The sequence below is a fragment of the Anomaloglossus baeobatrachus genome, chromosome 4 (assembly GCF_048569485.1).
Source record: "Anomaloglossus baeobatrachus isolate aAnoBae1 chromosome 4, aAnoBae1.hap1, whole genome shotgun sequence".
NCBI classification, from domain to species: domain Eukaryota; kingdom Metazoa; phylum Chordata; class Amphibia; order Anura; family Aromobatidae; genus Anomaloglossus; species Anomaloglossus baeobatrachus.
This window is the reverse complement of record NC_134356.1, coordinates 437,821,648-437,844,979: the sequence shown is the minus strand read 5'-3', so window position 1 is coordinate 437,844,979 and position 23,332 is coordinate 437,821,648. Positions and strand designations below refer to the sequence as shown.

The 23,332-nt window shown below is 47.5% G+C and overlaps 1 protein-coding gene across 2 annotated transcripts in view; it reads left to right on the top strand.

Annotated features, from left to right (window-relative positions):
* IREB2 (iron responsive element binding protein 2) overlaps window positions 1–23,332 on the top strand; it is a 175,600-nt gene that overhangs the window by 127,403 nt on the left and 24,865 nt on the right. For both annotated transcript variants that reach the window (XM_075345495.1, XM_075345494.1), the window contains exons 15-21: window positions 96–180; window positions 269–425; window positions 3,028–3,152; window positions 4,359–4,463; window positions 7,635–7,777; window positions 7,902–8,049; window positions 19,775–19,897. In XM_075345495.1, coding sequence (XP_075201610.1) covers window positions 96–180; window positions 269–425; window positions 3,028–3,152; window positions 4,359–4,463; window positions 7,635–7,777; window positions 7,902–8,049; window positions 19,775–19,897 — 886 coding nt within the window. The remainder of the gene's footprint in view (window positions 1–95; window positions 181–268; window positions 426–3,027; window positions 3,153–4,358; window positions 4,464–7,634; window positions 7,778–7,901; window positions 8,050–19,774; window positions 19,898–23,332) is intronic.

The window sequence follows — 23,332 nt, the reverse complement described above, 5'->3', positions numbered from 1 at the left end:
TATTTATCTATAGATTTTTTTTATTTTTATATTTTTTTTTTTTGTCTTTTTAAATAATTTGGGAAATTGCAATTTTTGCATTTGCGTTCATCTAGGTTTGACATTATCGGATATGGATGCTCTAGATGTGTTGGCAATACCAATCCGTTACCTGAGGAAATTGTCTCTGCCATTAAGGAGGTATGCTGGTACAGTCTGCCCTTTCTAAAGAGCTGCAACAAATGCATATGAATCGGATATGTTAAATGTGTTACTTGTTTTTATTTAGGGGGACCTGGTGGCATGTGGTGTTTTTTCTGGAAACAAGCATTTTGAGGGGAGTAGGTGTAGCTGTATCCGTGCCAATTATCTGGCTTCTCCACCGCTGGTTGTTGCCTATGCACTGGCAGGCACAGTGAACATAGACCTGCAAACAGATGCTCTGGGTAAGTATGAAGTACATGTCTTAGGCTATGTTCACACAGGACATTTTTGCAGTGTTTCTTTCCTGACCAAAACCTGACCTTGTGGCAGGATGTCTCCTGGGAGTCATCTGCGGATTTGGTGCAGTTTTGCGATTTTTTTTTTTTTGTTTTTTTTTTTTTTTTTTTTTAACAGCATTTTTTTCTGTGATGTAAAGACCAGCAAGGGTTCAAAAGTACCCAAGTGCTGAGGCGGGCCGGCATTGACTTACACATTGTGCGTGTGTGTGCGTGTGTGTGCGTGTGTGTGCGTGTGTGTGTGCGTGTGTGTGCGTGTGTGTGCGCGTGTGTGTGTGTGCGTGTGTGTGCGTGTGTGTGCGTGTGTGTGCGTGTGTGTGCGTGTGTGTGCGTGTGTGTGCGTGTGTGTGCGTGTGTGTGCGTGTGTGTGCGTGCGTGTGCGTGCGTGTGCGTGCGTGTGCGTGCGTGTGTGTGCGTGTGTGTGCGTGTGTGTGCGTGTGTGTGCGTGTGTGTGCGTGTGTGTGCGTGTGTGTGCGTGTGTGCGCGTGTGTGTGTGTGCGTGTGTGTGTGTGCGTGTGTGTGTGTGCGTGTGTGTGTGTGTGTGTGTGTGTGTTCGTTCGTTCTGAGGAAAAAAAAAAAATTATATAGTTAAAGCAAGCGGGCTTTACTTCTTACCAGTTTCCGGTAGATGCTAGAGTGTATGGGCTCCTTCCAGGTATGATGTCATTCAACAGGCCCCTTTCACATGGGTGGCAGGGGGGCAAAGCATGATTGTAGTGGAAGGGAGTAAACTTCTCCAAGCTCACTAACCAAGCCGTTCACACCCACTAACCCAGCTGGTCATGTCCACTAACCTGGAAAGACCCGATACATTCTAGGCTCAACTGTACCTGCTACCGCAGCCCCTCCTACTTCTGGTGCCGCTCATTAGCCTCATGCATATTTACTGCTCCCCCCTCTGGAGTCTGTGGGTCTATTGTACAGTAAAAAAATAAATAAAAAAGACGTAGGGTCCCCCCATATTGATACCCAGCACAGATGTAGGGTCCCCCCATATTATGATACCCAGCACAGATAAAGCCCATGGCTGCCTGCTGCAGCCCCAGCTGTGTGCTTATCTTGCCAGTGTATCAAAATAAGAGGGACCCCATGCTGTGTTTTTAATTGTTTAAATGAATTAAAAAAAAAAGCGTGTGGTCCCCCTCCAATTTTGATACCCAGCCAAGATAAAGCCCACAGGTGGGGGCTGGTATTCTCAGGCTGGAGAGACCCAGCCTAAAACTATCAGCCTGCAGCCGCCCAGGATTGTCGCATCCATTACATGTAACAATACCAGCACTTTGCTCTTTCTGAATTGCCCTGGTCCGGTGGCAATTTTAGTAATATTGGGGGTTAATCGCAGTTCATAGCTGCGACTAAGCCTCAGATTGTTAATGGCGGGGGGGCTCTCAGACGCCCCCATCACCAATCTGTAATAAGTGAAGACAACACAAACACCGAAAAAATCCTTTATTTGAAATAAAATACAAAAAGCCCTATCTTTCACTACTTTATTAACCCCATAATCATACCCCTGCAGGTCGGATGTAATCCACACGAGGTCCCACGACGATTCAGCTCTGCTACATCTGATGATCACAGCGAGCGGCCATAGAACAGGACTGCCCGCTGTGAGTTCCAGAGAATGAATGAGCCACGTGATCACCGGTCACTTAGGTATCACTATCTGTGACCGGAAATAGCCTGAGTGAGCTCACCGCTGAATGAGCGGCTCATTCATTCTCTGTATAGACCCACAGACCAGGTCTGTGATTGGCTGCAGTCAGATGCTGGGGGCGCGTCTTACTGCAACCAATCACAGATGAAAGCAGTGAATATGGATTGAGTGGGGAAGTGGAGGAGCCGCGGGAGGTACAGCCGCGTCAGTGATTCAGTAAATATAGCGCACTTGCTCCAATCCCTCTATTCCCACCATCATTTTTAAGTGCTGGCCAGATACTCTTGATTAATTCCGCGTTGGAACCGGGCTTTTTATTAACCCGGTTAGACCCGCTGATTCAGGGTATCTGTGAGTCCACCTGTCACTCGGGCGAAGAATCCTGGCACAAGTGCTGAAAAGAATTGACATTTTCATTCTTTTCATAACGCAGCAAAAACACAAAACAGTCAGGAAAAAATCCTGGAGGTGTTTGTGTGTGTGTGTCTTTCAGGAATCTCATAGACTTTGCTGGGACTGTAAAAAGCAGCGCTTTATTAGCATAGATTTGCATAAAACCAACGCACATCCGTAGCTAAAAAAAAAAGCTGCAAAAATACCCAGTGTGAACATAGCCTTATAACGTTTTGTACTGAAGAAGAATAGTTTTTATCTGCTTCTGTGGAAATAAACACAAGCGCAGCAGAAAATAATTGAACATTAAAAGAAGATTTCAACTTTTGCCCTGGTGACCAGAAATAAAACCCTGTAATGGCTTTTTTTTTTTTTTATAACCTGTTCACCTTTAAAAGAACAATGAGAACTGTCCTCTTAATTCTAGAAACAGAATTATTGGATTATTAAACATTTACATTAATATATTTATATCCAGGTCCAATTTGTTTCTTTCAGGAGTAAATTCTCGGGGTGAGGAGGTCTTCCTGAGGGACATTTGGCCCAGCCGTGAAGAGGTTTTACAAGTAGAAGAGAATCTTGTTATACCGTCCATGTTTAAAGAGCTAAAGATGAAAATAGAGGTACAAAAGTAGATCTGATACGTCACTTATTTCTAAAAGCGCTATCCAATAAGCAGTCAATAACTTACTGTTATTACATGAAACAAAATGTCCCTGTATAGCAAGACTAAAACCTTTGCTTAAACTCTATTCTGGAGTATGGCAATAACGTGTAAATCTCAATCTCCTTAGGGGGTCCAGCCTGGTAGCGATAAAGCAGGCTCCTGGCTACTATGATTCTCCTACAATCCCTTCATGGAGGGGAAGGGGGCGCGTGATGGCAGCTGATGTGCGCGAGCACTGCCGCGCAATCCATTTGAATGCCGCTGTCAACCATTTTGATGCTGCCGTCAATTTTTAAGTCATGGTCAAAGCTCAGTTGTTAAAGACAGATGCTGGCTATGTAGCTATGTAGTATGGCCGACATCAGCCATATGTGGAGGAAGTTCCACTTTTGAGCCCCGTCCACACATTGCGGATGCCATCTTAAAATGTTAATTTGTGTCCTAATTTGGGAATTGGTTAAACTCTTTTCCACAATGACTGCTTAGCATGTCCAGCGCTAACGATCGTATGCCTCTTTTAGCACGCTGATCCTGTACAAGAGGATCCAGATGGTAGTACTGCGATATGAAGAACTTGTGACTATCTGCACTGGCCTTATTTAGGTTGATGTTCAAAATTAAATCCCTTAAAGAAGGTATAGGCACCGCTGATATAGTTTGCTGCAGTTGAGTAGGTTTAGACTGAGATCAAGTAATGAAGACCATTTGCAGTATGTAATGGTCTTCAAAACATCGTACAAGTGGAGGACGGAGGCGACCTGTTAAAACAGCCATAGTCCATGCGTGCCCCATCCCTCTCCCCTAACTCGCTTGTACAATGTTTTGAAGACTATTAAATACTGCAACCAATGGGGAGTGCCACAATTTCATTTCTTCCACACTGGATTATGATGATAAAAATTGAAAGTGAGTGGGGGGGTGCACACATTTTTTATTTACTTTTATCAACTTATTATATTATGAATAATATGTTTAAGTCATTTTTATATATATTTTTTTTTTAATTAGCCGCATCTAGAACACTAGTGTCGCAGGAATACTACATAAGCTAAATTAATCTGAAGTGTGATGTGCATGATTTGTGGAAATGTGTGCACTTGCTGCATGTTTTACTTTTCCATTCAACAGTATTTAGTAACCATTGTTTATCTTTTTTGCAAAGAAACAAAATACAAGGTGGAACCTTTTGGATGCACCAGACAGCACTTTATTTCCTTGGGATTTTAGATCTACATATATCAGAAGTCCTCCCTTTTTCAACAGGCTGGTATGTACAACTCCAATCTATCATTTATTAAGCATGCTTGTAGAGCACCAGCATGTTATGCAGTACTCTATAGGCATGATCATGGCTGTTCCCATGAGTTACAATCCATCCATCCATCCCTCCTTCCATTCCTCGCTAGGGAAGCATTACACGCAGGCTCCTTTGACATAAGTGACCAAGAGGAATATCATTTAGATTACTTAAAACACTAGGGAGTAGTTCATCACTTAATGGGAATTTGTCACCAGGCGTTTGCTATTTAATTTGAGAGCAGCATTCTATAGAGACAGGGACCCTCATTCCAGTGTTGTCACTTGCTGATCTGCATGCTGACATTTTGTTAAATTCAGTGTTTTCTCTGCTGCCGATCTAGCCATTCTCTGAATACTGAGCTCTGTAAACCCCTCCCACACCACTGATTGGCATCTGTGCTTGACTGTACATTGACAGCTTCTAATAGGTGGTGTGGGCGGGGTTATACAGAGCCACTGACTGGGAAGTATGACACACCTAGTCCTGTAGTGATAATCGTCTGCTGATGAACACTGGGTTTTTTGTTTGTTTGTTTTTGGTTTTTTTTTGTTTGTTTTGGTTTTTTTTTAAACAGCAGCACACAGCCCAGTAAGTGACACATTACTGGAATCTGGGTCTCTTCTCTACATTGTGCTGCACTCAGATTAAATAAAAACAACCTGCTGACAGATTCCCTTTAACCCCCCCCCCCCCATAACAGCATGTCATGAGCAAGTATCAGTTCCCTCACCATGACATCCTATGTGCGCTCTGGATTCAAACTGTCACACTGTGTGAAAACAGTGACAGCGCCATGCTGACAGCGGTCACTAACAGCTGACCAACATGGCCAGAGATGCGGGAACCCATTTCAGCGGTCCCCTGTAAACTATCAGACTGAGCAGGTGTCGGCAAGAGGTGCTGAAATATCAGCACTTCCTTCACGATCACCGCGGGAACTCTGCTTAGCTAACAGCTGATTTCCTGCAGTAACAGCCAGGGTTGGCTCATGCGTGCCGAACCTGACTGACTAAAGGTCCAGTCACACTAAGCAACTTACCAGCGATCCCAACAACGATAGGGATCGCTGGTAAGTTGCTAGGAGGTTGCTGGTGAGATGTCACACTGCGACGCTCCAGCGATCCCACCAGCAACCTGACCTGGCAGGGATCGCTGGAGCGTCGCTACACGAGTTGCTGGTGAGCTCACCAGCAACCAGTGACCAGCCCCCAGCGCCGTGTGGAAGATGCTGCGCTTGGTAACTAAGGTAAATATCGGGTAAGCAACCCGATATTTACCTTGGTTACCAGCTCACGCAGCTACACGTGCAGAGAGCAGGGAGCAGCGCACACAGGGCGCTGGCTCCCTGCTCTCCTAGTACAGCACACATCGGGTTAATTACCCGATGTGTGCTGCAGCTAAATGTGCACAGAGCAAGGAGCAGCGCACAATGCTTAGTGCTGGCTCCCTGCTCTTCTAGCTACAGCACACATCGGGTTAATTAACCCGATGTGTCCTGCAGCTACATGTGCACAGAGCAGGAGCCGGCACTGACAGTGAGAGCGGCGGAGGCTGGTAACAAAGGTAAATATCGGGTAACCAAGGACAGGGCTTCTTGGTTACCCGATGTTTACATTGGTTACCAGCCTCCGCAGAAGCCGGCTCCTGCTGCCTGCACATTTAGTTGTTGCTGTCTCGCTGTCACACACAGCGATCTGTGCTTCACAGCAGGACAGCAACAACTAAAAAATGGCCCAGGACATTCAGCAGCAACCAACGACCTCACAGCAGGGGCCAGGTTGTTGCTGGATGTCACACACAGCAACATCGCTAGCAACGTCACAATTTGTTCGTTAGCAGCGATGTTGCTAGCGATGTTGCTTAGTGTGACGGGGCCTTAACTCTCTAGATGTCGTTATCTCGTAATTTACAAGGTTGAGAGGTAGGGGGCTTAGTGTCTGAGCCTCCATCAGCACACCATGTGATGAAATCACGGGGTGGTTATGATAGCACCCAGAGGTCAACAACCTCCTGCTGTGCCAGGTGTGATGGCCTGCTAGACCCAGCCATAGGCAAGGTCTAAAGGTGGTGTCACACACAGCGACAACGACGTCGCTGCTACGTCACCATTTTCTCTGACGTTGCAGCGACGTCCCGTCGCTGTCGCTGTGTGTGACATCCAGCAACGAGCTGGCCCCTGCTGTGAGGTCGCCGCTCGTTGCTGAATGTCCTGCTTCATTTTTTGGTCGTTGCTCTCCCGCTGTGACGCACAGATCGCTGTGTGTGACAGCGAGAGAGCGACAAAATGAAGCGAGCAGGAGCTGGCATCTGGCAGCTGCGGTAAGCTGTAACCAAGGTAAATATTGGGTAACCAAGGTGGTTACCCGATATTTACCTTCGTTACCAGCCTCCGCCGCTCTGACGCTGCCAGCGCCGGCTCCTGCTCTCTGCACATGTAGCTGCAGTACACATCAGGTTAATTAACCCGATGTGTACTGTAGCTAGGAGAGCAAGGAGCCAGCGCTCAGTGTGCGCGGCTCCCTGCTCTCTGCACATGTTGCAGCACAGCGACGCGAGTCGTTATGATCGCTGCTTCGGCTGCTGTGTTTGACAGCTAAGCAGCGATCATAACAGCGACTTACAAGGTCTCTGCTACGTCACAGAAAATGGTGACGTAACAGCGACGTCGCTGTCGTTTAGTGTGACCCCAGCTTAACAGGTATTCTGCAGCAAGCAAAGTAGTCCTCTAATGATAATGTACTGCTGATTATTCAGTGATTTTTTTTTTTTTTTTTTTTTTCTTTTTTCTTTTTCAAAAATACACTAAGCAGCCCAGTAAGTGACACACACTGCTGGAATACGGATCTCTACCCCCTACGTTGTGCTTTTTTTTCAGATTAGATGGCAAAAACCTGGTGACAGATTCCCTTTAAGGGGGGGTTAATTGACATGATTGACTACACAGCTTTAGTCCACTAATGCTACCCTGGTAGAAATAATGACGAGATTAGGTGGACACTGTTCCGTTTTGTTTTTCTTACAGTAGTTATAGCTGAAATGTTTCTTGCTTTCGTTTTCTGTGTTTTTCAAATAGCCACATTTATTTTGCAAAACCTATCTATATATCTGAATTAATATTTTGCAATCTGTTAATTTTAGGAGAAAGCCCCAGCACCTCTGCCAGCAATTGAACGAGCCCATGTATTGCTTTATTTAGGGGATTCCGTCACTACTGACCATATTTCGCCTGCGGGAAGCATTTCTCGCACAAGTCCTGCTGCCAAGTACTTGAGTCAGAGAAAGTATGTTTTCCTCAATATAAAGCTTTTTCTTGTAAACACCTACATGCACATTTCAACACTTTTTTGTTTTTATGTCTTCAGCCTATTTTTTGTGTTTATTGTTTTTTTCTTTTCTCCCATGTAGCTTAGCGCCAAGGGAGTTCAACTCGTATGGCGCTCGCAGAGGCAATGATGCTGTGATGACTAGAGGAACTTTTGCGAACATGAAACTTTTTAACAAGCTTGTTGGAAAAACCGGGCCCAAAACAATTTATTTTCCATCAGGACAGATGGTGAGTTATAAAATAAAAACCTCTGAGAATGTGTCTGTTTTAAAATGGGGAGAAACCGCACTGAGGTCTTGTGTACCACACATTTGTTGTGCACAGTTGGCATATGTGCCTGGAGATAGTTTTGCTGTATACAATGATTAGCTCCCTCCAGGCAAGGCTTTGAATGACAAATTGGGAGCTTATCTGTGACTTTTTGTAAGATTTGAACTATTGTAATTTTCGTATAAACCTATTTCGCCCAGATCTGAGACTATCCTGACAGTTGAGCTTCATGATGTATCCATAGTATATGTTGTGAATGGCATCCCCACATGTTGCAAAAACCATAATCTGGATCGTGACTTCTAAGAAAGTATGACCATAGGGAATGGGATCTCCTTGTGTCAGACTCTGCATTGTGGCCACTGGAAAGGGACTGTGTTCAAGGAAATCTGTCAGAAGGATGAGACCTCCTAAGCCGACTGTATATTCAGCTTCCTATGACCTACATGCCTAAAGTGATACCTTGATATCTGCAATCTCCTGTCTTCCAGAGAAATCCACATTTCTCTATTGTTTCATTGGGAGACACAGGAGACCATGGGTGTATGCTGCTCCCACTAGGAGGCTGACACTATGCAATGAAAAAAGTTAGCGCCTCTTCCGTGGTGTATACCGATCAACCATAGCCAAACTGAACAGTTTTAGCTTAGTGTCCGTAGGAGGCAGACACTGGTTCCCCTTGGACCCGTTTCTACCTTAAGTTTTGTTGTTTTCTTTGTCGCTCCATTGGGAGACCCAGACAATCGGGTGTATAGCTTCTGCCTCCGGAGGCCACACAAAGTATTACACTAAAAGTGTAAAGCCCCTCCCCTTCTGCCTATACACCCCCCGTGCATCACGGGCTCCTCAGTTTTCATGCTTTGTGCGAAGGAGGCTGACATCCACGCATAGCTCCACATCTTAGTCAGCAGCAGCTGCTGACTAGGTCGGATGGAAGAAAAGAGGGCCCATAACAGGGCCCCCAGCATGCTCCCTTCTCACCCCACTCTGTCGGCGGTGTGGTTAAGGTTGAGGTACCCATTGCGGGTACATAGGCAGGAGCCACATGCTGTTTTCCTTCCCCATCCCTTAATGGGCTCTGGGTGAAGTGGGATCCTAATCGGTCTCCAGGCACTGGGACCGTGCTCCCTCCGCAGCCCCTGGGGAATCTGCTGGACAGGAGCCGGGTATCATCAGGGACAAGGCCCTGCTACTGTGAGGTACTCTGTGTCCCCGTGGGGACCGCGCATGGAGCGCTTGTGCCATATACACTGCAGCTCTGCTGGGTGTGTTAGTGCGCCGGGGACTACCGCGCCGGCCGCGCTTACATGCCGGCCGCGCTTATAACTTTAGTCCCCGGCTTTTGCGGCCTAGTATCGCATATTCCCGCCCCCAGGCCTGCCAGTCAGGGGAAGGGCGGGACGCTGCACAGGACGTCAGCGCTGAGGGCTGGAGCATACTTTGTATCCTCCTCCCCCCTCATTCAGCACAGTGGGGCTCCAGATTCCCGCACTTTCTAGGGCACGCCCACGGCCCCCTCCTCCCCACAGAACGCCGGCAGCCATTCCTGTCAGCACTTCTGACGCTGGAGAGGAGAGACAACAGGCTCTGGGAGGCCCAGGCAGGGAATCTGGTGATCACACAACCGCTTTGAGCGGTCGGTAAGCAGCACCTGAGGTGCTGGCCCCACTGAGTGCCGAAGTGTACATATATATATATGCTTATATGCTATACATTTACACTGTACGGTCGCACTGTTGATTTTTGGCTATATACCCTCCTGGATTGTACTCAGAGGAGACAACAGCATGTCGTCCGCAAAAAGCAAGGGTGCCAAAGCACAGGCTTACTTTGCAACCTGTACCTCATGTGCGGCTATACTACCGGCAGGTTCCACTCACCCTCATTGTGTGCAATGCTCGGCCCCTGTGGCACTTACTCAGCCGGAGCCTCTGCTACTGGTGGCCCAGGTGGAACCACCTGCTACCACTGTCCAGGTGACAGGGACGGAGTTTGCAGTATTTGCTGACAAACTGTCTGAGAGTATGGATAAATGGTCTGCTAGGATACTAGAAGCCTTACAGTCCAGACCGGTGACTCAGGCCCCGGGCACTGTTCAATCATGGACCCCAGGCCCCCCTCAATTGGAGCAGCAAAGTGCTCCTGGAGTGACCCATAGGTCCCAGGGTGAGGTCTCTGACACAGACCGCAGTCCCAGGCCGCCTAAGCGGGCTCGCTGGGAAATTCCCTCGACTTCATCACACTGTTCGGGGTCTCAGCGGGAGGACTCTCTGGAAGATGAAGCGGAGGTAGCAGATCAGGATTCTGATCCTGAGGCCGCTCTCAACCTGGATACACCTGATGGTGACGCCATAGTGAATGACCTTATAGCGACCATCAATCAGGTGTTGGATATTTCTCCACCAGCTCCTACAATTGAGGAGTCAGCTTCTCAGCAGGAGAAATTCCGTTTCAGGTCTCCCAAGCGTACATTGAGTATGTTTCTGGATCACTCTGACTTCAGAGAGGCAGTCCAGAAACACCGAGCTTGTCCAGATAAGTGTTTTTCCAAGCGCCTTAAGGATACACGTTATCCTTTCCCCCCTGACGTTGTCAAGGGCTGGGCTCAGTGTCCTAAGGTGGATCCTCCTGTCTCCAGACTGGCGGCTAGATCCATAGTTGCAGTGGAAGATGGGGCTTCACTCAAAGATGCCACTGACAGACAGATGGAGCTCTGGTTGAAATCCATCTATGAAGCTATCGGCGCGTCTTTTGCTCCAGCATTCGCAGCCGTATGGGCACTCCAAGCTATCTCAGCTTGTCATGCGCAGATTAATGCAGTCACACGTACATCTGCTCCGCAAGTGGTGTCCTTAACCTCTCAGGCGTCGGCGTCGGCGTTTGCGTCCTACGCCATTAATGCTGTCCTGGACTCTGTGAGCCGTACGGCGGTAGCATCCGCCAATTCGGTGGTAGTCCGCAGGGCCATGTGGCTACGTGAATGGAAGGCAGACTCTGCTTCCAAAAAGTTCTTAACCGGTTTGCCATTTTCTGGCGACCGCCTGTTTGGTGAGCGATTGGATGAAATCATTAAACAATCCAAGGGAAAGGACTCATCCTTACCCCAGTCCAAACCTAACAGACCTCAACCACGGAAGGTACAATCGAGGTTTCGGTCCTTTCGGCCCGCGGGCAGGTCTCAGTTTCTCCTCGTCCAAAAGGCCTCAGAAGGATCAGAGGAACTCCGATTCATGGCGGTCTAAGTCACGTCCTAAAAAGACCGCCGGAGGAACCGCTCCCAAAGCGGCCTCCTCATGACTTTCGGCCTCCTCACACCGCATCCTCGGTCGGTGGCAGGCTTTCCCGCTTTTGCGACGCCTGGCTGCCACAGGTAAAAGACCGATGGGTGAGAGACATTCTATCCCACGGTTACAGGATAGAGTTCAGCTCTCGTCCTCCGACTCGATTTTTCAGAACATCTCCGCCCCCTGAGAGAGCCGATGCTCTTCTTCAGGCGGTGTGCACTCTGAAGGCGGAAGGAGTGGTGATCCCTGTTCCTCTTCAGCAACAGGGTCACGGTTTTTACTCCAACCTGTTTGTGGTACCGAAAAAGGACGGATCCTTCCGTCATGTTCTGGACCTAAAACTGCTCAACAAACACGTAAAAACCAGGCGGTTCCGGATGGAATCGCTCCGCTCCGTCATCGCCTCAATGTCCCAAGGAGACTTCCTGGCATCAATCGACATCAAAGATGCTTATCTCCACGTACCGATTGCACCAGAGCATCAGCGCTTCCTGCGCTTCGCCATAGGGGACGAACACCTTCAGTTCGTGGCACTGCCTTTCGGCCTGGCGACAGCCCCACGGGTCTTCACCAAGGTCATGGCAGCAGTGGTAGCAGTCCTACACTCTCAGGGACACTCGGTGATCCCTTACTTAGACGATCTGCTTGTCAAGGCACCCTCTCAAGTGGCATGCCAACACAGCCTGAACATTGCTCTGGAGACTCTCCAGAGTTTCGGGTGGATCATCAATTTTCCAAAGTCAAATCTGACACCGGCCCAATCACTGACATATCTTGGCATGGAGTTTCATACTCTCTCAGCGATAGTGAAGCTTCCGCTGGACAAACAGCGTTCACTACAGACAGGGGTGCAATCTCTCCTTCAAGGCCAGTCACACCCCCTGAGGCGCCTCATGCACTTCCTAGGGAAGATGGTAGCAGCAATGGAGGCAGTTCCTTTTGCGCAGTTTCATCTGCGTCCACTTCAATGGGACATTCTCCGCAAATGGGACAGGAAGTCGACGTCCCTAGACAGGAACGTCTCCCTTTCACGGGCAGCCAAGGCCTCCCTTCAGTGGTGGCTTCTCCCCACTTCTCTGTCGAAGGGGAAATCCTTCCTTCCCCCGTCATGGGCTGTGGTCACGACGGACGCGAGCCTGTCAGGGTGGGGAGCGGTCTTTCTCCACCACAGGGCTCAGGGAACCTGGACTCCGACAGAGTCCTCCCTTCAGATCAATGTTCTGGAGATAAGGGCAGTGTATCTTGCCCTAAAGGCGTTCCAGCCGTGGCTGGAAGGCAAGCAGATCCGAATTCAGTCGGACAACTCCACAGCGGTTGCATACATCAACCACCAAGGAGGAACACGCAGTCGGCAAGCCTTCCAGGAAGTCCGGCGGATTCTGATGTGGGTGGAAGCCACGGCCTCCACCATATCCGCAGTTCACATCCCGGGCGTAGAAAACTGGGAAGCAGACTTTCTCAGTCGCCAGGGCATGGACGCAGGGGAATGGTCCCTTCACCCGGACGTGTTTCAGGAGATCTGTTGCTGCTGGGGGATGCCGGACGTCGACCTAATGGCGTCACTGCACAACAACAAGGTCCCGACATTCATGGCACGGTCTCAAGATCACAGAGCTCTGGCGGCAGACGCCTTAGTTCAGGATTGGTCGCAGTTTCAACTCCCTTATGTGTTTCCTCCTCTGGCACTGTTGCCCAGAGTGTTACGCAAGATCAGGTCCGACTGCCGCCGCGCCATCCTCGTCGCTCCAGACTGGCCAAGGAGGTCGTGGTACCCAGATCTGTGGCATCTCACGGTGGGTCAACCGTGGGCACTACCAGACCGACCAGACTTGCTGTCTCAAGGGCCGTTTTTCCACCTGAATTCTGCGGCCCTCAACCTGACTGTGTGGCCATTGAGTCCTGGATCCTAGCGTCTTCAGGGTTATCTCAAGAGGTCATTGCCACTATGAGACAGGCTAGGAAACCAACGTCCGCCAAGATCTACCACAGGACGTGGAGGATATTCCTATCTTGGTGCTCTGATCAGGGTTTTTTCTCCCTGGCCATTTGCCTTGCCCACTTTTCTTTCCTTCCTTCAATCCGGATTGGAAAAAGGGTTGTCGCTCGGCTCTCTTAAGGGACAAGTCTCAGCGCTCTGTGTTTTTTCAGAAGCGCCTGGCCAGACTTCCACAGGTACGCACGTTCCTGCAGGGGGTTTGTCACATAGTCCCTCCTTACAAGCGGCCGTTAGAACCCTGGGATCTGAACAGGGTGCTGATGGCTCTTCAGAAACCACCTTTCGAGCCAATGAAGGATATTTCTCTCTCACGCCTTTCACAGAAAGTGGTTTTCCTAGTAGCAGTCACATCACTTCGGAGAGTGTCTGAGCTAGCAGCGCTGTCATGCAAAGCCCTGTTTCACCAGGACAAGGTGGTTCTGCATCCGGTTCCGGAATTTCTCCCTAAGGTGGTATCCCCCTTTCATCTCAATCAGGATATCTCCTTACCCTCTTTTTGTCCTCCTCCTGTTCACCAGTGTGAAAAGGAGTTGCACTTGTTAGATCTGGTGAGAGCACTCAGACTCTACATTTCCCGTACGGCACCCCTGCGCCGCTCGGATACACTCTTTGTTTTTGTCGCTGGCCAGCGTAAAGGGTCACAAGCTTCCAAATCAACCCTGGCTCTGTGGATCAAGGAACCAATTCTCGAAGCTTACCGATCTTCTGGGCTTCCGGTTCCCTCAGGGCTGAAAGCCCATTCTACCAGAGCCGTGGGTGCGTCCTGGGCTTTGCGGCACCAGGCTACGGCTCAGCAGGTGTCAGGCGGCTACCTGGTCGAGCCTGCACACTTTCACGAAACACTATCAGGTGCATACCTATGCTTCGGCGGATGCCAGCCTAGGTAGGCGAGTCCTTCAGGCGGCAGTTGCCCACCTGTAGGAAAGGGCCGTTTTACGGCTCTATTACGAGGTATTATTTTACCCACCCAGGGACTGCTTTTGGACGTCCCAATTGTCTGGGTCTCCCAATGGAGCGACAAAGAAGAAGGGAATTTTGTTTACTTACCGTAAATTCCTTTTCTTCTAGCTCCAATTGGGAGACCCAGCACCCGCCCCTGTTCCCTTCGGGCTGTTGTTCTTTGTGTACACATGTTGTTCATGTTGAATGGTTTCAGTTCTCCGAAATTCCTTCGGATTGAATTTACTTTAAACCAATTTATAACTTTTCCTCCTTCTTGCTTTTGCACCAAAACTGAGGAGCCCGTGATGCACGGGGGGTGTATAGGCAGAAGGGGAGGGGCTTTACACTTTTAGTGTAATACTTTGTGTGGCCTCCGGAGGCAGAAGCTATACACTCGATTGTCTGGGTCTCCCAATTGGCGCTAGAAGAAAAGGAATTTACGGTAAGTAAACAAAATTCCCTTCTTTGTGTAATTCCTTTTATGTCTTTCAGACTCAGCTTGTTTGAGTAAAATGAGTGGTAGAGTCACTCTCACTGACTAAGTGACCGAGAGAACAGTGGGGTTTGATTTACATCATACCCTCTCGTTTATCCGGCAGGTCCTTTTCTTCTAACACTTACGTGGTTAAAGCATCCAGGTGGACAGTCCATGCCATCCATTTCTAGCACCGCTCGCCCACTAGAGTGAAACAGCGCAGGGAGGGAAGAGGGACCTGTACCAGGGACTACCCTCCACGGGACTCCTTAAGACCAGTTTCCAAGTCTGTGAAGGAGCTGGTTTCATCTTTAGGAAAAGCTACTTGTGCTCTTCTTTCAGGTTCTTTTGGCAGTGGTGCTCCGTTCTGCCTATAGAAAAACAGACTCCATTTTCATGCCCATCCGACCTTTTCCAGTTCTGTCTGCGCTGGTCCACTACCACCGGCGGATATCGTCCTAAATATAGGTCCCGGCTTCATTGAAGCCTAGTCTTCCAATCGCGTGCATGTAGACAGTACTCGCGCCCGTTTTTGGCCCCGCCAACTTCTCCTCAGCCTACCTCAGCCCCAGTCTCTCCAATTCAGTGCATCCAATTCACTGCATTCAAGGGATTAGGGTATCCACACCCCTTTCTTCCCTTTTCAACGCCATCTTTCTTTCTTCCGGCTCCAGCATCAGCAGTGAGCTCTGGTTTTCTGATATCAGGATTGCTTCTATTTTTCAAGAACAGCATAGGCTCTGTCATTTTGGTAGTTTTCACTAGCCATCCCCATTTACCTCCAGAATTAGTGCCTAATCTTGGGGAGAATCACTCTCTACCTCTCTCCATCCCATCCCTGTAGTCTTGCATTATATCTGCTCATCCCATAAGAAAAGGTTTGCCATCAAGTCAGCTCACAGCACTCTGCTCCGTGTGCAGCAATGCTTCTGTCGAACGCACAAGAGCCCCTCCACTGCCATAACCTGAGATTGCCCATACCCGCTGAGCGGGCTGCAAAGCGATCAGTCAATGAAGAACCTATCAAAGGTTTTCCTAGACCTTCGTCTCGTACTTGAGTGTCTGCATATTTCTGCATCCATCCCTAGGGTTCCATTCGCTTTCATGGGTGAATCGGATTTTCCAACTCATACGCTCCCCCTTGCTCCTACAAACACAGCTCCCTCGCCTTTAGCTCTGGAGCTTCTGCTGCTGGGGTCTGGAGTGCATCCCTTTCCTCCCCAGCCACTCCTCTATTCAGTTGTGGGTCTGATTCATCCATGGTGTCTGGAGTAGAGATGAGCAAACCTAAACCGTTACAAAAAAAAAAAAGTGTTCAAGTTAGGAATTTGGCTAATCGGAGCAGCAGTCCTAGTGCTCTGATCACTATCCATTGAGTCATATCTACCATGTACCACGTGAATGATCATAGCAGCCATTCAAGGGCCCTGTCTACTATCCAGTGAGTCAGATCCACCATCTACTTCAAACTATGTCTAATCACAACAGTGGTCCTTGTTATCTGTCCACTATACAGTGAGTTGGACCGACCACCTACTATGAACCACATGGCTGATGAAAGCGCAATTCCAATGGTCTCAGGTGATTTCGTTGCGTTGGCCTCCATGTCTGTTAGTTGGCACCTCTTCTTTCTTACAGAATTCAGATCACTGCAAATCCTTCAACAATTACAGTCAAGGTATGAGAGCCTCTTCACGCCAGTAACCAGCTCCTGAATTTCTCGGATGCATATCCTCTCCTCCTCCTACTGAAAGAATTTGTATCTTTTTTCAGTATTTCTAGCTGTATTCTGGTCTTTCCCTCCTGGTGACTAGATTACGCTTCTCATGTTTAGCGCTGTTTTCACCGAACAGCTCATTCCGGCGACAGAATCTTTGGCTAAGGCTGCCCATGCAGTTCAGAGCCCAGTTTTCTCTGCTGATTGCGTTGACATCAGGCTGTCCATGCCTGTCCAGTTATCCTGCTCCAGGCAACCTTCCATGGTTCCTTCAACCTGATGTTGGACTTCGCAGAACAGATTGGCCATGTGTGTAAGTAGCTGTGTGTACTCTCCTTACAGCTGCCGACAGTTCTTGGCATCATCGTGGTGACTCATGTCAAGATAGTGGTTCCTCATGCAGAGGATACATTGTTTCTCCTTTCAGGACTGTCGTCCATTTGGGACAGACAGACAATAGCCACAGCAGCAGGCCGCCCTCACAGCCAGTCGGTCATTTTCCTTCTCATCTTTCACCATTCCGAAGTTATTTTCATCCTATCGCAGCAGCAGCACCATGACAGCTCGTTGGTTAGCTCTGTTGCCTTGAAGCACTTGGGTCCTGGGTTCTGATCTCAACATGGACAGCTCCACTGTGAGTTGTATGATTGTTCTCCATGTTGGCATGGTCTTACACCAGTTCCCTAGGTTTTGTTGTTGTTGTTTTTTTGAGGGGGGGGGGGTGGTGTTAAACCTTCTAGGCACAATGGTAGGACAATTCTTCTCTTGATTGCAGGCTCACATACTGGTGTGTTCCTTCACACCCTGCAGAATGGCATGTCCGCTATGGGGATTACCTCCATGGAACCTAGGGGGTTTCATTCAGTCAGCAGACTTGAATATTCCCCTGTTCTTCTTATTTTCCGTATTGCCAAAGAGTCCTAGTTTTCTTTCCGTCAGCTCCTGGAGTTTTCTTTTGACTTATTTGCTTCCCCAGTGTCCTTACCAGGATCAAATCAGCGGCGTAGCCCAAATGGAGGCTCCGAGAAATATTTTACGGTGAGTACACAAAATCTTCTTTTTTCTTCTATATAAATGGGCTGTTCCAGGCTATGGGCAGGACACTGATCTGCATGAGAATCTGTCTCCAGAGCTTATTATAAATAGAAGAGAACGCGGTCAGTGCTCTCAGGTCCTCCCAGTACTTCAGCTTCCATCTCACAGCAATATTGTAGCTATACAGCAGAGCTGTGAGAGCTCCTGCAAATGTGTTTGTAAGAAGACAAAGGTCTATTGTTCTGTGTCAGTTACATGTCGCACACTGGTATCGTTCCTTTTTATTTATAAGCTCTGGAGGCAGATTCTCATGCAAGAGTAGTGTCCGGCCCAAAGCCTGGAACAGCTCATTTACATATAAGAAAATCAATGATTGCACTGAAATAAGACATCGAATCGCAGATATCAAGGGATAATTTTATTTATCTTCCTATGACCTACATGCCTATATAGATGGCTTAGTAAGGGTAATCCTACTGACCGATTCCCTTAAAACGCTCTGTTCAAGTCTTTACTTAGGACTGTTCATAAAAAAATGACACCCTCCAGGAAATTCCATTAAAATAGCTTTTATAAAATATTGGAGATCTGCTATTACTGATGCCTGTACTTTTTATCTGCTCATACAGTGTTGGAATATTCAACTAATATATAAAAGATATTTGAGATCTCTGCAACTGCATAATATAAACCTATGTGTTTTATTTTGTTTGAATGTGCCGAAGAATGATGACTAATAATTCTACACGTCCTGCAAAGTAAAATTCCTCCATAATTTCCTCCTAAGGGCTCAGTTATTTTACTAATATTGGCTATATAACATGAGGAAAATAAGTTTTTGATAAACTGCAGATTTTGCAAGTTTCCTCACCTACAAAGAATGGACTGGTCTGTAATTTTTATTATAGGTACACTTCAACAGTGACTGACAGAACCCCGACCCCCCCCCACCTCAAAAAAAAAAAAAAACCAGAAAATCACATTGTAGCATTGTATGATTTTTTTATTTTTAATTTTTTTTTTTTTAATTTTTTCTTTGGATATAATAAGTATTTGATGCAATTGGAAAACAGAACTTAATATTTGGTACAAAATACTTTGTTTGCAATTACAGAGGTCAGACGATTCCTGTGGCTCTTTACAAACTTTGCCCACAGTGCAGCAGGGATTTTGGCCCACTCCTCCATACAGATCTTTCAGGTTTTGGGGCTGTCACTGGGCAACATTGAGTTTCAGCTCCCTCCAAAGATTTTCTATTGGGTTCAGGTCTGGAGACTTGTTATGCTGGAAGACCCAGCCATGACCCATCTTCAATGCTCTTACTGAGGGAAGGAAGTTGTTAGTCAAAATCTTGTGATACATGACCCCAACCATCTTCCCTTCAATACGATGCCGTTGTCCTGTCCCTTATGTAGAAAACCACCTGCAAAATATGATGCCTTCACTATGCTGTTTTCCTATTGTCCTGTAGCACATTGCAGCCTTGTGCAGGTTTACTATTTTGTCCCTGGTATCATTAGACAGCCCTTTGGTCTTGGCCATGGTGGAGAGGTTGGAGTGGGATTGATGGAGAGTGTGACCAGGTGTTTTTATATACAGGTAACTGATTTGGACAGGTGCAATTAATACAGGTAGTGAGTGCAGAGTAGGACGGCTTCTTAAAGGAAAAAAAAAAAAACAGGTCTATGAGCCAAAAATCTTGCTGGTTGCTAGATGATCAAATACTTATTTCATGCAATAAAAGGCAAATTTATTTAAAAATCATACAATGTGATTTTCTGGATTTTTTTTTTTTTTTTTCGTCTGTCACAGTTGAAGTGTACCTATGATAAAAATTACAGATCTCTCTATTCCTTGCAAAAACGGCAGTGTAGCAAATGCTTATGTTCCCCACTGTACATAACATGGTGACTATCTGTCCCAGTAGACAGAACATGAGCGCTTACGTCACGCTAGTTATGGAGTTCAGGGTATAGCGGTATGCTCCCTCTATTAGCAGCTGCAGGTAGCCAGCATGGGGTGTTTTCAATCTGTGTCTGTTGAAGGGCCTTTGGGGATTATATCACAAAACACAGCGCATACAGAATGTTGTACATAAACTGGAACAAATTTGTCTTTCTTTTGAAAGTTTTATGTGGAGATTTTTTTCTTCCCCCATTTCTGTAAAACATGTAAAATCAGATCCAAGTTTCTAACAGACATTGTGCATTAAACTGGCTCCTTATTTTGCCTAGATGGATGTATTTGAAGCCGCAGATTTATATCAGAAATCCGATATCCCACTAATTATTTTAGCTGGGAAAAAATATGGATCCGGTAACTCAAGAGACTGGGCAGCCAAGGGACCATTCCTGCTGGTATGTTGTGGTCTTCACAATATTTATTGATATATCCTCTTTGTTTTTTTGACCTTGTGTATTAAGGTTGAATCGGAAACTTCCCCACGTCTCAGGGATACAGAATCGTATCCGAGCTTGTGAGTGACAAGAATGTATAGACTAATGAATGGGGATGTGTTGTCAGAAAGTAACAAAAACTAAGGCTATGTGCGCACTAGAAATGTGAAGTTTCTCAAGAAAATTTCTTGAGAAACTTCTGCCAGTGAAAGATTTCCGGACCTGCGGAAAAAATCCGCACCAAATCCGCATGCGTTTTTGCCGCGGATTTGCCGCGAATTTGCCGCGGATTTACCGCAGGTTTGTCCCTGCAATAAATAATAAAGATAATCGATAGACAGATAATGGATAGAGGGAAAGATGGATAGATGAATAGATAGATAGATAGAGGGATAGATAGATAGATGAATAGATAGAGGGATAGATAGATAGATAGAGGGATAGAGGGATAGATAGATAGATGAATAGATAGATAGAGGGATAGATAGATAGATAGATAGAGGGATAGAGGGATAGAGGGATAGATAGATAGATAGATAGAGGGATAGATAGATGAATAGATAGAGGGATAGAGGGATAGATGGATGGATAGATAGATAGATAGATAGATAGAGGGATAGATGGATAGATAGAGGGATAGATTGATAGATAGAGGGATAGATAGATAGATAGATAGATGAGAAAAACCTATATAATGTTCCACCTCCCTGCATTTTCTAAGCTGGCACCCTTTAGTGACTTTCATGTGGCACTTAGGCTACTTTCACACCTCCGGTTTTTGCTATGCGGCACAATCCGGCACTTTGCATGAAAATCGCAACCGTTTTTTTTTGCTGCCGGTTGCGATTTTCCTGCATAGACTTTAATTAGTGCCGCATTGTGCCGCATGGCCTTGCGTTCCGTCCGTTTTTTGCCGCATGCGGCAGATGTAGCCGATGCGGCGGCCGGATGGAACATTGCCTGGCACGTTTTTTCGTGCGGCAAAAAAAACCGCATCGCGCCGCATTCGGCCGATGCGGCACATTTTTCAATACATGCCTATGGCGGCCGGATGCGGCGCGATGCGGCAATAACCGCATCCGGCCGCCGCATGCGGTTTTTGCCACTGCGCATGCTTAGTAGCATGCCGCAAGCGGCAAAAACCGGACTGGCCGCAAAGGAAAAACCTATGCAAAGGATGCGGTGTTTTCACCGCATCCGTTGCATAGCTTGCACAGCCGGATTGAGCCGCAGAGCTCAAGCCGGATGTGTGAAAGTAGCCTAAAGGGTGCTTAGCCTTGTATTTAGCCATAAAATAAATAAATAATTAAAAAAAAATGACGTGAGGTCCCCCCATTTTTTGTAGCCAGCTAGGGTAAAGCAGACGGCTGCAGCCTGCAGACCACCGCTGGCAGCTTCACCTTGGCTGATAATCCAAAACAGTGGGCACCCCACGCTGTTATTTTAAATTATATAAATAATTTAAAACAAAAAACGTGGGGTCCCCCCCATATTGGATCACCAGCCAAGGTAAAGCGGACAGCTGGGGTCTGATATTCTCAGACTAGGGAGGTCCACTGTTATTGGACACTCCCCAGCCTAAAAATAGCAGGCCGCAGCCGCCCCAGAAGTGGCGCATCCATTAGACGTGCCAATCCTGGCGCTTTGCCCCAACTCATCCCGCGCCCTGGTGCGTTGGCAAACGGGGTAATATATGGGGTTGATGCCAGATGTGTAATGTCACCTGGCATCAAGCCCTGGGGTTGGTGAGGTCAGGCGTCTATCAGATACCCGACATCACCAACCCAGTTAGTAATAATTAAAAAATAGACAACAAAAAAAGTTTTATTTGAAAAAACACTCCCCAAAACATTCCCTCTTTAACCAATTTATTGAAAAGAGCACAATCAATTCCACGTCCGGCGTAATCCAATAAGGGGGGGGGGGGGGGGGGCACGGCGATCCATACCATAGTCGCTGTCCCAGTCAATGAAAAACAGAATGTTCCCCATTGGCTGGGAGAGCAATGCAGTGACCTGAGCTAACATCAATAGGTCAGCTCAGGTCACTGCAGGGGATGACGAGCGCTGCCATCAGGAGCATAGATGAGATCATTACCTTCTGTGATCATCTCCTGTACTGCTGACGTCAGCGCTGTCACTGACTTATCGCGAGAGCCCGTGACGTCACCGCTAGTGACAGTCTCGGGCCGCTCGCGAGTCGGCCCTAGACAGCAGTGACCGCGGTGACGTCAGGAGGCAGGAGATCGTCACAGCAGGTAATGATCTCACCTCCTGACAGCAGCGATCGTCATCCCCGCGGCTCCCAGCACTGCAGGATGTCAGTGTCTGCCTGCGCTGCAGCGTGACAGGCTGCTGACACTGCGGGCAGACACTGACACCCTGCAGTGCAGGCAGCCGCGAGGCCGGAGCAGGACACACACTGCACAGACACCTGGAGGTCGCACGGAAGTGCTTCTGTGCGGCGTCCAGGGAGTGTGACGTGTGTTTCCTCTGCTCCTCTTCCTGGCATAATGACATCGCTTCCTGCAAAACCGCAGGCAGCGATGGGCATTACCGCAGGTAAATCGCGGCTATTCCGGTGGTATACCGCACATCATTGCTACCTGCGGAATACCCCCGGAATACCGCAGGTACCTGCGGAAATTAATGGACATGCACATTTTCTCAAGAAAGTTTCTCGAGAAAATTTTCTCAAGAAATTTTCTTGAGAAAAATCCGCACAGTGCGCACAGCTATTTTTTTTTCTCATTGAATTTCATGGGAAATGTCTGCACAAAGATTGCAGACATTTCTCAAGAAATTTCCGGGGCAAATCCGCGGGTAAATCCGCGGGAAAAACGGTCTAGTGCGCACATAGCCAAAAGTGGATGGAAATATTACTTGTGATAAGGCAAAGGGCAATAAGATGAGAAATTAGGAGATACAGTACAGCTCTGAGACCATTAAGGCTACAGTGACCAATATGTTGTAGATCAGATTTAATATATGATCAGAAATCTTTGACCCCTCCCAAAATGGCAGTTTTGGAGTGTCAGAGGCTCTCAGCTGTTCCTTATTCATAGGGTATACAGAACACTTCATATATAAGATTGTGCATATGTGTTAGATGTGGGCAAGACGATGCCAATTTAATGCATGTCATGTGGGCATATCGAGGACTTCTGGAAGCAAACCCTGGGACTTATAGAACAGATGTATCATATTCAAATACAGCCCTCGCCCCATATCTGTTTGGCAGGTCTGTGGGAGGGGGGACAGATCCGGATTCTCCAGTGGCATTAGGTATAGTACGCTTTCTTTATCAAGCAAGGAAATTGTTGGCGTATCACTGGCTAGATGCCTCACCTCTGACTACAACGGAGCTTAAAAATAAGATTAATAATGTCCTTAGACT